Raw genomic sequence first — 18,259 nt, 5'->3', positions numbered from 1 at the left:
AATTAGCTCACTACCGCTTGTGATAAAATATAAATCTGGGTGATAGAAGGACACACTCTATAAGAGCTCTATACAGACCTCGAGGTAAAGATAATTCTCAAGTTTTCAGAAATTGTCGAATTATCAGCAAAGTAAAGGAAAGTGGTGAGGCCGAAGATAGATTAATTGGTTTTGAAATCTTCTTGATTCAATTCTGGATTCAATTTGATGCCTTATATTCTTTTATTCTGAGAAAAAAAAATCATATTTATATTTTGAAGAAGAAAAAGTAGAGATTAAATGGCTAGAACTTTGTGGTTCATACATTTCTTTTTCGAGCCGTTATTTCTTTAGAGTACAATTATAATTTTCTCCCTATGGAAGTGCCTACTCTTCTAAGGTCTATATTGCTGGAGTGGAGAAATATTTATTTTATGGCTTGTGTCAGAAAATATTTGATGTCAAGTTCAATTGAAACTGGAGCACAGGTTTGTGATCGTTATATTTTTTGAACCCGGATTTGTACAGCGGATTGAAAAAGCAAGTTTAACACACGATTCACATCAATGATTAAGGCATTTGTCTTTATCCTACACAATTTCAGAAATATTTTAAAACCTTATTAACATCCATTTGATGACTCTTATCCGAATCAATCATCCTTTATTTTGGGGAATTTAAATATTCTGACATACTAACTCATGGTGGTACTAAAATACGCGATGTATTGCATAATAAACCACAAATATTTCAGAAAATTAAAATAATTTAATGTCTATAGGAAATTTCGTTTTTGTGAATGATTTGGTTCTAGGAGTACGCATCCACTTTAATCTCAGGAATCGGGACTTTGATATCGGGATAAGACGGCGGAGCCTGGAGTTCCATCTCGTATCCCGGGGATAACATGGAAGCCGACTGCAGACTTTCCGCCGAGCCGTAGATCTGCCACGGAATGGACGTATCAGCCACGCTCAGATCTATAAAAATGTCTACAAAGTTTTCATCCACTAAAGACAGTCGGCTCGAAAAGTCATCCACACCAAGAGTGTTCTTTCCTCCTGCACTTTCACTAGCGTCCTTTACAACACCATTTTGCTCTTTTTGACGTTTTTCGGTATATAACTTTTTCTCTATACCTTCTTTCATGTACTTTTCTAATTTATCGTTGACAGTCTTTTCTCTGCCCTTGTCGTCTGCGTTTCCCTCAACTTCTTCTAGTACATTACCGACACTCTGTTTTCTTTCCTTGCTTGCTTCATCTACATCTTCGGGAGGTTCAGGTTCAACCTCGTCCTCCCGTTTGAAAACAAAGTCATAAATTGGCCAGTTTTGTTTAAAGTCACATATTATTTCATCAATTTGTCCCTTGAAACTCAACGTCTTCAGATTCAGTTTTACTGATTTCCTTGGAAGCACATTTTTCAGAAGCATTGGCACAAATCCTCCCGCCAGAGTTGCTAGTGTCTGATTTGTGGACGAAACTTGATGAACATTTCCGAAAGCCATCACGACAATCATCACAAAGAAAAGGAAGATGACGATTATGAGAAACTTGCCGGTGGCGCGTAGAAGATTTATATACACCGGACCCGGAGCACCATGCACTCGGATTTCACAAACCCTTTGGAATAATCTTAAGGGAATTCTGGGAGTATCAAAAGAATCCAAGAATAATAAGAGATGACCAATCTTCCATGAAGGGTCTTTTTTCTCAAATGTCAAAGCAGTCGGGATTTCATCCACTGCTTCAACGGGTTTAACCTGAAACGCAACATTTTCTTGCATATTAGATGGAAGACTGGCTACGGTTTTGAGATCTTCAACGCGATCCATGATATCTTCCACAACACTCTTATCAAACGTAAGGTAACTTTCGTACACGTTGCTGTAGCAGTCGTGCATGTACACAATCACAAGAAGCGCCATGGAGACATATCGGAGTGTGCTTCCAGCGTTGATGATGATTCCCATCATCGTGAAGGCCATGACTTCTACAATCAAGCCCACCGCCTCCACGATGATCAGGATGATGGCGTAAAGGACTGCTAGACAGAACAATCCGACCATCCACTGAACAAGAAAACGCCGGACAGCATTTAACTTCCCGTACCCCCACGTCATGGCATGAGTTTTCGTTTCTTCCAAAGTTATTTGGCGGCTATGAACACTTTTGTCAATTTGTGATAATTTTTTCCGGACCTTTAATAGCTTTTCTTTCTTCTTGCTGATAGGTTTGTCCGGATCCGATTCGTAATCCTCACCATTAAACTTCTTTCTAGCATGAAATAATAATCTGTATGACAAATATATGGTAGGTATACAGTATAGAGCAAAAATAATTCCACATATAGGTGCAGCGACAAACGAATACAAAGGAGCAAGTATTATTGCTATTAGGCCACATTTTTTGAAAGGCCACAAACCAACACGTAACATCACCTGTAGCACACTTGTTCTTGACACGTTTGCCATGTCCTGCAAGGAGTCTCTGGAAATTGATTTCAGTTTGTCCCTGACTGATTCGTCGGCGAAGCCCAAAATTACCCCCGAGAGAAAATAGAACACGTAAGTGGCGATGAAAACTCCATGGGTCGGAGAAAAATACTGAATGATATTTCCTCTATAGAAATCAAACTCTTGTTTCAGATCTAAGTGATTGATTACTCTCTTCCGATACAAGACTTCGTCCTCCTCAAAGAAATAATAAATCAACACACGTACATAAAACGGAAGCGGAACTAGTAACAGAAGCAGCACTTTGACTAACGATTGCACGCACATGTGCCACGTGCATTTGGTCTTTATCATTGGCTCCAATGACGCGTACACGCTCATGTCACAGCATTCAGCGAACGGATCCAGCCTTTTGATTTTACAGCGGATCAAGTTGTCATACAGCGTCCTGAACACTCCGGTCGGCGGATCATTGTCCGGAATGATCCGCTTTCCCTTCACTTTGATCCTTAGTTCGGGAACTGTAATCGGAACAATTTCATCCATAGGACACGTTTCAAGCTTCTCCCGAAAACGCCTCCAGTCAGCTATATCCTCCAGAGTCAGTCTCTTCTTGTATCTCACTGAGGTCTGAGTACTCTCAGTCACAAAGAGTTTGAGCTTGAGTTCTTTCGAAAGTTTTACGGCGTACTCGGATGCCACATAAGAAGCATTGTACATCTGTGTGGGCATTATTAAAGGAGCAAAGCAAAATACAATCAGCTTCACAAACGTAATACATATATACAGAAGCAGAATCCACCCCTCCTGAACCTGGTCAGTGCAGGTTATACTGTTGTCAGGATTCTGACCACAACAACGATTGATGAAGTCTGCGTAACCATTGTTGTCAAGCACAATCTCGTTACAAACGTATACTGTTCTTTCTATACGTGTTTCGAATTGGATCTGTGAACTAGATTTTTCATTTAATCGAAAGTTGTCCAAAATTAGATCTCGTATCAAAGCAACCCTTTCGAGGGCCGTTATGTTTCTGAAACAACCGAACGGGCGATCCATCAACACAACGTTGTGATGCTCAACACCAATAGTCAAAATGGACATGGACAAGACGTCGTAGTGAAAGGACAACATTAGCAGCGTGCGTCCATGCTGCGTGCGTGTTCGATGCCAGCGCCATGGCTTATAGTTTGACGTCATATCCGTCCTCAGTGGATTTAGAGAATAATTGAACAATTCAAAGGTAAACTCTGATAAAACAATCTTGGGGTCGTCTAGGAACTTGGCGAATGATGGGTCTTTAAGACTGATGACACACTGGTCTGTTGATGTTTGTAGTGGATCCTTTGGGACCTCGCTAGTTTGGAGTGCATGACTGACCCCCAGTAGCACCAGGGTGAACCACGTCCATCTGTATACTTCCATGGCTCTCTGTAAAATTATTATAAGATTTTATATATACATGTATATACATAAATTATTTAAATAAAAGATTATTTGATTCAAAACGGATAGCTGCTCCAACACAATCCATATCTATATATCGGTTAAAAACGACTTTATTAAATTAATGCATGCTCCAGGTCGGTGAATAACGCAAAACCTTATTAATACATGTACTAAGTTCTTAAATGATCGGTTGCCACCGTAGCGCACCAAACGCTTTAAAAAGGAAGGCGTAACCGGTTATTCAAGATAATTCATAATTTCAAATTAATCTTGCCATTTAAAAAAGACACCAACGAGAAAATAATTTAAGAATCAATCAATGCTACGAAAATTATATTTGAAATTGATGGTTATACATGAAAAAATATTGATTGCATGGTTTTACAAAATACTTTAGTATATTACTCACTTTATGCATACCGTTATATTTCACGTGGTTCTGTCATCTTAACTTGGTGATGAATTGTCCTGATCTGCAAAATGAATGATAGAGGATTAGTTTGTCACTATTTAAACACGGGTCTCGTATTCTCCAGTTCTAGTGGTAGAAATATTATGTCACTTGCACAAGCAGGAACAAATTAGATTCTGTTGAGTATTATCTGCATGGGAACATTGTGCTATTTTATTGTAAATCAAACCTGTTCAGAGAATCTCCTCATTGACACATAATAAATCACTCCTATTGCCGAAAACGTAAAGTAAAAACATTCCATCTAACCCCTTCATTTTCTCTGTTAAGTATTGCATGATTTTGAAGCCAATTTTGGTGATTTTTGTTAGTTTTGGTTGCCATGTGTTTTATTTATTTTTTTTAATTTGCTTTGTTATTACCGTACCAGTGTTTTACCGGTAAATCTTTGTCAACATGTTGGTAAACAAGACACTCCAATTTCACATCGCGGCAAGGTGTAACTGCTATCTTATAAACTCCATTCAAATACATGTATGTAATTAGATACATTCCTTTATGAATGTTCCTCCAAACTTAAAGGCCCTCTATTATAAGGAATATATTTTTGGACATTGAAAAAAAATTATATCCTCCAAAGATGAAGATACTGAGTTTTTCTATTTCATATTCAACAGTGAGTACAGGAACAAAAGACAAAGAAACATTGATGAACAGGAAAAAAGGCTAATTGTGAACCAGCATTTTATTTTGATAATTTTTATGGAGTATCTAAACCAGTAAAAAAAATCTTTGGATAACATTCAACTTGACCTTTAAATATGAGGAGAATGCCTGAAAATACAAACTTCAGTTCATTTATCTTCTTAATAATATGATTACTAATTGAGTAATATACGCTAAATTTAGTTATCTTATTTTATATTGAAGGGCAAATTACCCAAACTTCATAAAAATACTGTAACATAAAATCAGAACTTTTTAGTGTGCAGTATATAAAGGACCCTTAACATCTTAATTTAGTGAAACGTTAGAGAAGGGAAAATGATTTATATTTTTATATTATTATAAATTAGTATATAAATAATTGACTGATCCAACATTCACATAAGCACACACACTGCAGTGTGGACTAATCTTAATTATTTTGCAAGTTTTATTTACAGACTCGGTTAGGAAAAAAATGTGAAATAACAGCATGCATACCCCGAATGTGTTAATTTCAGGAGGTTCTGCTAACCATCTCGGCTTGGCGACTTGTCCTGATCTGCAAAACATATGAACGACAGAGGGATTAAACCGTCGGTAGTCTTATAAAAATATTATGTCATTTACAAAACAAGGAACTGCTTTATATGTGCACTGTGCAGGCGTTGAAAAAAAACTGCAATGTCACCAAGAAATATTTTTTTTCTGGGACCATCTTTCATTTGGCACAATAAATCACTGCCGTTTCGCTTAATCCGTCATATCATGTGCAGCATTATTAAAAAAGAACTATAAGTATTCAAATATTTTATTCAAACAGGATTGCATTAATTACCGTTATTTCCTTTTTTTTAGTTGAATCTCACTTTCTCATTTTTATTTAAATACTCGATCTATCTTAAATATCTGTGGGGTCTCAAATCTAGTTGTTGATGAATTGATCAGTTAGTTTGCTAACGTTCCGTTAGAATTCTTCCCACTGTTTATCACTTAAAGAATTACACCTGTACCCTATCAAATAGACAAATGCGTTCTTTACAAAGACTCAATTACAGGTACACTCTTTCATTTATTTAATTCAAAATAACTACATGTAGCTCGATTTAGCGAGAATAAAACAGTACGTATGAGATTGTGTTTAGGTTTGAAGTATCCCATCCGGAGGTCAGGCATTATATGACCTTGATATTGGGGACAAGTCCTGTCAAAATCAACATTGAGTCATTTAAGGGATTGAGTTCTGATTAAGTTAATTAATGGCTACAACAACATTACTGTCTGGACTAGGTTAGGTATTGCTCAGTGATCTTGTCCCTATATACGTATGAACTTGAGTCAAAGTTATGTAACTTCATTTGGAAAACAACATACTACATGTAATATTGAATTCTTTCCAATCAATGGTTTTAGAGCTCTTCTTTCTGTGAGCTTAATTGACCTTTTTCATAAAATAACCACTTTTAAGTCATTGTCAAACATATAAGTGTTAAGCTGGATCTAGGGAACATTTATGATAGGACAGACAACGATGACAAAAACACACTGTTATTTGAAGATTCATAATTTAATTAACTGTGGATTGTTTTGAGTTTTTTGCGAGTATAATATCACCTAGAATATATATTTCCTTAAATACGGTAATATTTTTGTCAATAGTGTATAATTTTGATAAATCAGATGATTGATGTATAGTGCGAATTCAGAAAATTCTATTAAATGTTCAACTATTAAAAAAGTCTTATGGTCCCAAGCAACCCAGGAATCACTTTATCACGAAATAAAATTGTCTTTCCAATTTGTTCAACTTTCTTTATATAAAGTTATTTTATAAACTGACCAAACAGTGCAGTAAATGCACGATTTCTGTCTCTCTGTGAGCCGCCCACGCAGGAGAAACATTAGTGTGCCAGTATTAAACATACCAAAATAAACCCCATTTTACCAATGTACTTTACTGAAACTGCTAATTATTTAAATTGATAATTTCATGGGCTCTTTGTTGACAGGAATACCTTATATCTTTAGATAACGTCCCACTCGAGTAAAATTTTCAAATATTCTTTGCAGGGTGTAAAGATTTTTCAGGCGAGATTCTGTGCTCGTATTTACTTGGATTTTCAGGTTCGATTTAGAATTCCAAACATCGGGTTATGTCAGGTCATTTTCCACTCAATGGGTATACAGTCGACCACACTTTATCATCGCTTCGTCAGAATAATCATAAACTTATAAGGCATTCGTTTACAAAACCGAATATTTAACATCAGGGTTGATACAATTGTCTTTTACTTATTATTGAATTACTAGAAATTCATATACGAGTACACAACAATTAACGACACAGTTTACAAGGCAAAGTATCTTCAAAGTATTTATCATTACTTCGATATACCTATGATGTACTGTATATTTCTGAAACTTTTGTAGCATATTACAACCAAAACCAAGAGACTAGAAATGTGAAACGATTGATTCGTTCAAACAATGTGACATCAGGGGTATGATAAAGTTTGCACAATAGCTAAGATGCAATGTCAGTTTCGGATTTTGAAGGGGGGGGGGTTACCCTACCCCAGCTAAAAAAATTCTGTAAAACTTATGATGCTAAAACCTCATATTAAACACAAGTACTAGTATTATGAGATTCTGTCATTTAAAATTCGAAGAAAAAAAAAACATCGGGAATGCATGTAAACCGAAAGAAAATTGAACTACATGATTATTTAAAGTTGAGATATGAAGACTATCCGTTTGTCAAGTTGTTTTTGAATTAGGGATACCTTCTGTATTCTCTCATTACTATAAACTCACATGAGAAGTAGCTTGATTCTGTATAATTTATGCACTATTTATGGCTTTATATAAATGTTTAAAATTGATGTACGACGTCTCTAAGTATAGACACGTGGGAAGACTTTGTTCCCATCTCTTTATTTGAAAAATTGCGTTCAACTCCAATGCATCTTAAGGACCAATTCAATTTGAACCACTTTATTAATCTTATTTATAAATACTATATAGATTTAATTTATTGAACACCGTCATTGATCTTAAAAACATAAAAATATTAAATTCTCCTCGCCCTGTGGTTCTATAAAAAAGATCGCCGAGATTTTCACTGATGAATTCTTCGGGTACAGTGACCCTTTCTTCCATGAATATGTCCGACTGTCCTTATAAATTTAAACTTGTTTCTTAAATGTTTCTTTTGAACTTTCAAGATCTATTTTAACTCACTTGACAACAGAACTTTATTTTCAGCATTTTGTGATTATTTTTCCGTTCAAAAAATCGCGGAAAACCCTTAAAAATTGAAAAGGTCGTAATTCCGTCAAAAATCAGTGAAGTGGAACGAAATGCAAACTTGATCTGTAACTCATCAAGATACACTCACATACCAAAAATCAACTCAATATCTGCAAGCGTTTAGAAGAAAAGTTTCACCGGTAGGGGACTAAAAATGCTTTATTCTGAAAGAAACAAGCAAATAATCCTTTTCGAAATACAGAGTATTTCCAACTAAAAATGCTGATTAAAAGGATGGGTATACATGTACCAAGCCAAGTATTCCATTTATAGAATGCAAACTTTGTATATACTGTTCTGATTTTTTTTTAAACCTGATTGTGATTTTTACAGCGATTCGCGGTATGGTCATTTAAGCATGCAACGGCTATAGAACAACATTTTAACTCTCCTAGTGAACATTAAAAAAATTGTATTTTTCATGAACAATTACGAAATCCAATTTTTATAGAAGAAAACATGTAGATGTTTCTGTATAAAATATGCTTCGTCTGATTAAATAACGTACTAAGTTATTAGTTCCCTACCGGTGAAACCGGAGGGGACTATAGGTTTCCTCTGAGTCTGCCCGTCTGTCTGTCTGTCTAGCTGTCCCTCTGTCTGTCCCACTTGGTTTTCCACACTTTTTTTCTAAATGCTTGCAGATATTGAGCTGATTTTTGGTATGTTGGTGTATATCTTGATGAGCTACAGATCAAGTTTGCATTTCGTACCGCTTCAATGATTTTTTTCAGGGTTTTCCGCACTTTTTCTCTAAACGCTTCCAGATATTGGGCTGATTTTTGGTATGTGACTTTACCTTGATGAGTTCTAGATCAAGTTTGCATTTCGTTCCGCTTCATTGATTTTTGACGGAATTATGGCATTTTCAATTTTTAACGGGAACCAGATTACACTTGCCGGTAGGGGACTAATATTGCTAATGCAATACTCTCAGAATGCTTGTTTTTATATTACATATAGCATTAAGAAAAAAAAAAGATTTTGTCTTTATTGGGGTTATAAATATCACCACACTAGGTTAAGTCGACTGAGTGGATTAAGTAAACAAGATAAATAGGTATTAATAGGTATTAACACCTAGTGTATTTTCGAATACATTTTTCTTACCTGTTTATATACAGGACAATCAAGTAAAAAGTTTCATCTTCAGTAATAGTTTTACGATAGTAAGAAACTAAATGACATGATAAAAATATCTACCTGTTTCTGCATTCAACCGACATTCTTAAGAACATAAATACTGAATCAAAATTAATTGAAACATTTTCATGTAGCTAGGCATGAACATATATTATTTGCACTATTTAAACAACAATTCCATTATATTGAAATGGGAGGTAAAGAAAAGAGTTCAATACTGAAATGATGTTTTTACCCTTATCTTTGGAATTAAGGGGTGTTTTGTTGCACCTCTATATTGGACACAGAGATTTACAGTCAGGGGGGTCATTGATTTAGTCTGTCGTGCTGTTTGACAGCTGAATCAAGCCAGGACCTAGACAATGTGCCCCCCTTATATATACGGCGACGATCAGTGATGGAAAGGTGCGCGATAAATGTTGATTGATGATAATTTATGCTTTGTATATTAGATTCCTACAATGTCAACAATATGTATTTCAAGCGTCATAAATCAATATCGATTCTTGTTCTTATCGTTATATTTCTACATTTTTATGACTGAGTTGAATGTACAAAATATTTTCTTTTTAATAATGCCGTACTTTCCTAAAGTCACGAAGTTCTGGTTTTTATTATTTTTTTTATCTCTTCAAATTCCTGTGATTAAAATGCTACAGCTAATTTTTGACCTGACTTCATATTTCACGGTTTATAGTTTTCAAAACTTAGAAAAACATCAAAGTTAAAGCATTCACTCAAGCAAAACTACTGGGATTTCATCGAGTTCTAGAAGACTTTATGCAAAAATATGCAGCTAGCTCATAGGATTCCAGTGCAGTAAACAAGATGTAGATATGAAATCTGACGGTCCTGTAACTTTGTCTTGTATCAAATAGCAAAGTGGAAACAGCTACCCCCCCCCCCTCCCTCCAGGAAATAGCAATAAAACATTTTTAAAAAAAGAAATAAATACAAAAACAACAGAAAATTTAAACACACACACACACACCCTCACACACACACACACACACACAAATAAAAGTAACAAGAAAAAAATAATGATAATACAAAATTAAAAAAAAAAAAAGTAAATAGATAGATAGATAGATAAATAAATAAATAGATAAAAAGGCACCGTAAAACCTCTATTCAAATTAAAACCATAATGAATCCCGTTTCCTAAACCATCATCATGGTTTTGCGCATAATTTTGAAATTTAGAAATCAATAAAATGCAATGAAAAAGTTCAAAGTCCATCAAATTCTTGAACTTAAAATAATATGGAATTTTATCAAAATATAAAATTTACCTTGAAAGTTTCCGAGATTTGTCAGGTTCACGTTGTGTAGCTCATCCCCAGGTTATGAACAAGAATTCGGTATCTCCACCCTTAGTTTATAGGACCACCCGCCACTCCACGTTACACATCAACTCGCCCACTGAACCACACTTATCACCAAAAGAAAATTAAAAAGCACCTGTTTTTATCAACGTCTGCTTGTGGAAAATGACTCGTATTGTTGACACAGTATTGGCGGAATTCTCAATCGCTGTCAAGCGGTTAGTCTAGATGATATATTTGCGATATCTAACAACCCCTAGTGACTCTGAGAAACAAAGACACATAGATCTCAAGAATGATAACATCTTCAATAATTTAAAATCTTGTTTAAATTCGATTAAGTATATTTACAGTAAATATTATCCCGTATTATCAGTGGAAACAAAAAAGCTGATATAAGGTAGAATTCATGTTTTATAATCAATGTAAATCAGCAATATTCTCTTTAATTGTTAGGGGTGATTTCTTTAATTGTATTAGTTAATACTTATTTTAATTTATATATTAATTACTAGTAGTACTGTAATAGAGAGAAATAGTGGTTGATATGCTAATATTACAGTACGTTTTTTCCTTCTATTTTATCGATGATATAAAATAGTTCTACGTACTACTTTAAGTATTGGATGAAGTTGGAGGTACATATGTACATTAATTAAGGATGACCTAATATAACTTCTCTCATCCAAACCTTTCTGTTCTTAAGACACAGTGTATTTTACAAGTTCTTCTTTTTTCCTTCTTTTGTTTTTAAAGAAATTAAAAAAAAAAAGAATTTCTACTGACCCATCAATTTTTGACTTTTGGTCTTAAGACTCATTTTAATTTTATCAATATTAAGAATTTTTAAGATATATATATTGATTCTCTCCATGTGTATATATATAGATGGCAAATGGGTATTTTATGATACAAGACTTATATGAACCAATGTGAACCATACCTAGCTTGGTGAATTGGACCTAACATGATCCAGACCTGATACAGACATTTGTGGACAAGAACTGTCATGGTGGTTGGAGAAACTCCTCTCTCAGAGATTATTGGACTAAACATGACATACCGAGTGACTTAGACTGTTGAACGAGACCTGATATAGAACTTTGCATATATGATGTAACATAAGAATTGGTGGACCAGACTAACAAAGATAGAGGATCTTGACCTGACATTAAATTGTGAACCAGATATGTCCTAGAGATAATTATATGTGATTAGATCTGTTATAGAGATTATGTCAGATGTCAGAATCTGACATAGAGAATGTAGCACAAGCCTTGGATAATGGATGACATGACCTGACACAGAAATTGGTCAGCAAGCCCATTTTGGAGACTTGTGGACCAGAATAACGTAAAGATGGTTGGACTAAACCTGAAATAGAGATTGATGAACTTAACGTTACAAAGAAATTGACAGGAAAGACCTAACGTAGACATTTGAAATTATATCCAAGAGAATCCACGAAGATTGGTAGACCAGACCTAGCTGTAAGAGAAATTGCTGAGATAGCCGTGACATGCTCGACAAATAGGCTGGGAAAAAAGACCTTTTTTGTAGATTTATGTGCAAGACTTTACATAGACATGATGAAAACAGAGAATAAAATGCCAGACCTGTATTGGCAAATAAAAGACCAACACAGTCACAGATGTAGGTGAAACTGAACTAAAGATTGTTGGGCCAAACCTGTCCTAGAGATTTAGGTATCAGATCTCTAACAGGGGTTGCGAAGAGACAAAGTGATGACATCCAACAGAAGCATTATAGGAAGTTTGTGATCTTGAACTAAGGTTAATAGGAAATTGTATCCTCAATAGGCTTTTACTGATATATAAAGTAATCAGTATCCACTGTGTGATTTCTTACAAAAACCATTTTATTACAAATAATTTTATTATTAGCATTTACTGTTATTGTGTAATTATAACGTCTTCATCAAAAGGAGACATACTGTTTTATTTTCTTCTCCAGATTGTGTGCCATAAATCTGTCAAGATTACAATCCTGTACTGGCTATACAGACCTATACGTTTAATTATAAAACACTCGTACAGAGTTCCACTTACATAAAATACAGTCAACTGATTTCGTATCAGTTGGATAACCGAAAAAAGATTCATACATTGAGACTATACTATTGTGCATATATATATGGGGTCTATCTGATACCAAAAGTATAGAACAATAAATTGTTATTCTGATCACTTTCACTTAGATCAGGAACTTTTGTAGTTTTATTCATTGGTATATATTACATCCATTGACAAATGAATGACATTTAACTTAATTTGTTGTAATACTCTGATTTCATTAGTTTTGTTAGGGAACAAATTTCAAAGTTTTTAGAAAAAAGAAATTATTGATATGTAAATTTATGGATAACTACCCTATCCTATTATATTTGGATATTTTACTAGAAAAAGATGTTAATGGTAACCTAACAATAAAACTTCGTGATAAACGTGATGACTTCAACTTTTCTATCGTCAACTTCCCTTTCTTAAGTAGCAGTTTACCCTTATCACCTGCACATGGGGTTTATGTCTCCCAGTTGATTCGATATACAAGAGCATGCTCTACGTACGAACAATTTCTAAAAGGAGGCAAGCTATTTACAAATATTGTTGAAACAAGAATATCAGCAGTCTCGTTTAAAGTCATCATTTCGTAAGTTCTATGGACGATGCAATGACCTTGTCAGCAAGTACAATCTGTTATTAAGTCGAAGGCTGTCTGACGTTTTGCATATAAGTAGACTGATTGTTAGGCCATTATTTACACATTGAACTGTCTACGGATTTTCCCTTTTTCCCGATCATGACAAGAATCACATGGCGGGTGTGACCGGTCGGCAGGGGATGCTTACTCCTCCATGGCACCTGATCCCACCTCTGATGATTTTAGAGGTCTGTGTTTGCTCTGCTCCTAATTTGTATTTTTCCTATGGACTTTGAGATTGATTACTGTTCGTTGTCTCCATACTTGATCCTATCATTAGTAAAATTTAGTATCGTTGATCATCTAATTTTCTGCCATGGTTTGACCATGAAAACAACTAGAATAAGTCAACGAAAAAAAAGAAAGAAAGAAGATGAAACCACAGTGGAAACTCAAATCATAACATTGAGAAAAAATTTCTAGCTACCATTGTATCATGTTTTAACACTTGTTCAGATGAATTTTAAATGTAGCTTAATGCATATTCAAACAAAGAGCAAGAGCCACTTAGGGCCTTTTTTGGCCTTGTGAATTTCTGAAAATTCAAAACTGTATAGTATTAGTCAACAAGGCAATAAATAATACTTGAACACTTGGTAAATGAATATCTACTGAAAATGACGTAATTTTCTTTCTAGTCAATGCATTATGACGTCATGAATTGCGTCATTATTCACATGTCCTGAATATTTCTTCAAAAATGGCCAAAATGTGATGCCATTTTTCAACATTTCGTATACAGCACAACCTCCGATCCAAAATGTGTAACTATATTATAAAAGAACTGTTAATGAAGATTTTAAAACATATTTTAATTTTTGGATCGAGGGGTGTGCTCATATTTTAATTCTTTGCTGAAGGTTCTCAAAAACACCTGTTTTCTGCAAAATTCAATAACATTGCAATTTCACACAACCTGTTTTTCAATGCCTGGACTCTTCAAAGGAAATTCTAGTTTATAAACTGAAAGCACTAGGTCTCTACTTTATATTAATGTTGAAAATGGTACACGGGGTATTAGTCAATAATTTGGTATACCTACAGGGCCATTTTATGCATAAAGTGAACCTAGCTCTTTCTATATTAATTTGTGTATACTGCGATTTTTGCTATTTACGCCAAAAAGATGTGTTTTATGCTCGGTTTATTTGAAAGTTTAAATAAATGTGACCATAAAATATACAAATTTATTTAGATTACTAAAGTTTATTAAGAATTTCTGAATAAAGATTTATATTTTCAAATGTCTTTGTTCGAGGTAAAACTAAAAATAAGAAAACACATTATGTAGTTTTATATCTTCGTAAAGCCATATGCTCATCACGTGACAGCACTGTCTTCTCGCTGGCTGTTTACTGGCTTATTAATTGATACACTCGGTGGGACTGGAAGATTTAGATTTAGATTTCCAATTATTGAACAAAAATAAGTAAACTTTTTTTTAAAAATATATTTGAATCAAGGATCATTCAAAAATCTAAATATATTTAAGGAATAATTATCTTTTCTTTCTTTTTTATGATTGAAAAGTTTGCTCACGTAATAATTTTATGCATAAATGCCTTCGGCATTTATGTTAATTATCACGTGACCAAACCGTTTGATCACATCATTAGAAAAACACACTAGGCAGTTATTCTTAAAAAAAAGAAAATAATGAACTGATCAGATAAAACAATGAGTAGTATATAAAGCTCCTCGTGTAGAAATGGAGACCTGCAGGTCATGTTTGTTTCAAACCTCCCGATAATGGATTTCTCTGTCTACGTGGATGCTCGCTGTCTCCAAACCTTTTTATTATTTTAATGTTTCAGGTATCGATGCATATTTATCGGAAGGTGCCATAAATTAATTCAATTTTTTTTTATGGAAGACGATTTTTATACATTTATGGAATGTCATCGATTTACAGAGTAATGCAAAAATGCTTTCTCTCTTTTCAGTATAAACATCTGTTCTTATAGAAAATATTACAGATGTAATTAATAAATACTTAATTTACCTATTACGTATATAAAACAGACTAGTTATAATGTAGTCAGAGAACAACTGTGCTCATGACACCGCATATTGTAAGATGCATAGTATTCTTAAAATATTTGAAATACTTTTTTTGCAGCCCATTCATACAGTTTGAGATTTATCATCCGATAATTTTTTTTTAAATATTTCACATTCATAAAAAGAAGAACGTTCTTTAATTTATTTTTCAACAAAATATTTTAAGGGTACCCTATCATTAGATATGTATCTAGTATGCATATTGTTTATTTTCCCTTCGGACAAACAACGAAGGCTCGATGACATCTTGCAGCAGTAAAGACTGTTTCAGAGAATGTGGTAGTTCTTGAGACGCCACAAATTCTTGAATATCATTTCTATGCATTCGTCTGAGGTAATTCCTACAAAGCACACCCAAGTTTCGTGGAGTCTGCATATGATCCAATAGTCGTCTGCGAATGACGTCACTTCGGGTGTATTTGATCATAAATTTAACACTCTCTGGGTCTTCTTCGGCTATATTATTGCCAGCATCCAATAGAAAAAGAGCGATGGTGACGAAATTCCTACAGATAGCATCACAGAGAGAAGAGCGATGACGCGGCATTAGTTTGGGGTCAACGATCCAGTCCGTGTAATATGTATCTGTTCCCCACAATACGAGGACTGGACGAACCACCTCCATCTTCACATTCATGCTCAGGAGCATTTTAACTAAATTGAGATTTCCTTTTATGATGGCGATGTGAAGAGGTGTCATATAGCCGGGTTCAGCGCTTTGTCGATTAGGATCCGCGCCACACTGCAGCAAGTGCTTCACCATTGCTTCGTCTTCACGATTTATAGATTCGTGCAAAGGGGTAAACCCACCATCATCATTAGCATTGATATCAAGACCTTTAGAAGCAAGCTTAGAGACGAATTCTTTCTTGTTTACTCCTGCTAGAGTTAATATCGTCATATATGGACTAGCATTCTTCTGTAGTTCGGACTTAACAGGAAGACATCTTCTGTGCAATTCATTTTCCAAGATCACACATACCTCCTTTAAATCTAATATTCTAGCCAAATCGTAAGAGGTGGTGCCATATATTTTTCTACTGATATCTGCTTTATGTGCTAACAGAATATTAATCATTTCAGGATTATTTTGTAAGGTGGCGTGGAATAATGGATCTTCTTCCACTGGACAGAGATAATCCGGGCGATGGTTCAGCTGGAAGCCATGTTGTAAAAGCAAGTTCAGAGATGTCGCTTTACCTGAAACGAAAAATAGGGTGATTTAAGGAGAAAAGTTATCATATTCTGGAGTACCGCAGTAGAGATTCAGGGCAAAAGGTTTTTCAAGAGGAAGGCAACAGGAATCTGTGCCGTAATGAAGAATAAGAACATTCTCTTGAGAAAAACCAGGCATAGCTTAATTGATTTATGTTCCTACCTTTAACAACAGCAGAGTAGATAAGCGTATGCTGCTGTTGTGGAGTATAGAAGTCTGCTTCTCGTGTCTGCAGTATACGCTCTGTGATGTCGTCATCGCCATAAATATCTGCCCTATAAAGAGTTCCTGGGGTAGCCATGACACCATTATCGGTCAGCAATTGTACCATTCTCTTATTGTTCATTTCTACTGCACAACACAGAGCTCCTTTCTGGTACGAGTTAACAAAGTTCTTTTGCAGTGATTCCATTTTCAATAGCATCTGCACTATTTCTTCTGCGTTCTCTAGTACAGCCAACATTAAGGCCGAGTATCTCTCTTCTCCTCGGCAGCAAACATTTATATTAACTTTCTTGGATGTAAGAAATTTAAACAGTTCAACGTCTTTGTTGTATATTGCAAAGTGTATTGGAGCAAACAGAGTTGCTCGTGTAGGTTCGTTTAACTTACAGTCGTGTTCATGAACTAAAAATTTAATCACTCTTAACTTTCCAAGTGCACAAGCAGAGAGGAGGAAAGTGGTAGAAGCGTGCTGTGGAGAGGACTCGGCAGTCTGTTCTACGTGTGGACAGCGTCCCTCCAACACCCACACCGACATCTTCTCCACGTGAAACACGTGATTATTATGACGTAATTTCTCGAACATTTGTCCGCAGATGCACATTCTGTTACGACTCTCGTAATCTGAAGAAAAAAATTGAAAGAATTGATAATACTTGAAGTCAGTAAGATGAATTCGTGGTTGAAAGACTATGAAAGACTTCAGTTACATTAATGTGCATAAAGGTTTATAGTTTACTATTGCTAAAAGTAACAAGCATTTGTGCAACCTTCGCCCGGCGAAAAAAACGATGAACATTACCGAATCCAATATTCTGTTTCATGATGTCCTTGTTAGCCGACAACTTCCATATTATTTCGTCTTCGTCTTTGGAAACCATGCACTGGAGAATTTCGATCTGGCGTTGTCGAGTAGCAACATCTAGTTCTGTCATAGTGCTGTCCGAATTTTCTCATACCGCAGTTCTTGCAGCTGTTGTGAAAGTGCGTCGTTAATATAAACAATGTGTCAATTTTCAGCATAAAAATATGTTTGATGCATTTTTATGTTTAGATCTCAAGTCATTAATTGATTATTTTTGGTTTTTAAAACGCTGAGTCAAACCTGACTGGGTTTTAATTTGTGAATGTTTTGCGATTAAATTTTAATCTGAAATCCAATCAGTGCTATTAGTAGATTACAGTTGTATCTGCACTAGATATTAAAATTAAACATGCAATTCTTTGTCTGGATTCGAAGAAAAATAATCTATGATAAAA

General features: G+C 34.8%; 1 protein-coding gene across 1 annotated transcript; it reads right to left on the bottom strand.

Moving 5' to 3' along the window:
• Positions 1–727: 727 nt before the first annotated feature.
• On the bottom strand, positions 728–17,969 carry LOC133173521 (uncharacterized). Its single transcript, XM_061308505.1, has 4 exons — positions 17,802–17,969; positions 16,940–17,623; positions 15,761–16,761; positions 728–3,867 (listed from the first exon to the last, which is right to left on the bottom strand). Exons 1-4 carry the CDS (start codon positions 17,932–17,934, stop codon positions 790–792), a joined length of 4,896 nt encoding a protein of 1,631 aa, XP_061164489.1. The 5' UTR covers positions 17,935–17,969; the 3' UTR covers positions 728–789.
• Positions 17,970–18,259: the final 290 nt, after the last annotated feature.

The sequence above is a fragment of the Saccostrea echinata genome, unplaced genomic scaffold (assembly GCF_033153115.1).
Source record: "Saccostrea echinata isolate AGI-Se365-2 ecotype Australia unplaced genomic scaffold, CSIRO_AGI_Sech_v1 ptg000056l, whole genome shotgun sequence".
Classification (NCBI taxonomy): domain Eukaryota; kingdom Metazoa; phylum Mollusca; class Bivalvia; order Ostreida; family Ostreidae; genus Saccostrea; species Saccostrea echinata.
Note: the sequence above shows the minus strand (reverse complement) of the source record. Positions and strands in the feature narration are given on the sequence as shown.

Coding starts and splice junctions, on each gene's coding strand:
- LOC133173521 (XM_061308505.1), bottom strand. CDS start 17,934: ATGACAGAACTAGATGTTGCTACTCGACAACGCCAGATCGAAATTCTC. Junction 17,624..17,801: donor GAAACAGAATATTGGATTCG/GTAATGTTCATC, acceptor TTTTTTCTTCAG/ATTACGAGAGTCGTAACAGA. Junction 16,762..16,939: donor CTACTCTGCTGTTGTTAAAG/GTAGGAACATAA, acceptor TTTTCGTTTCAG/GTAAAGCGACATCTCTGAAC.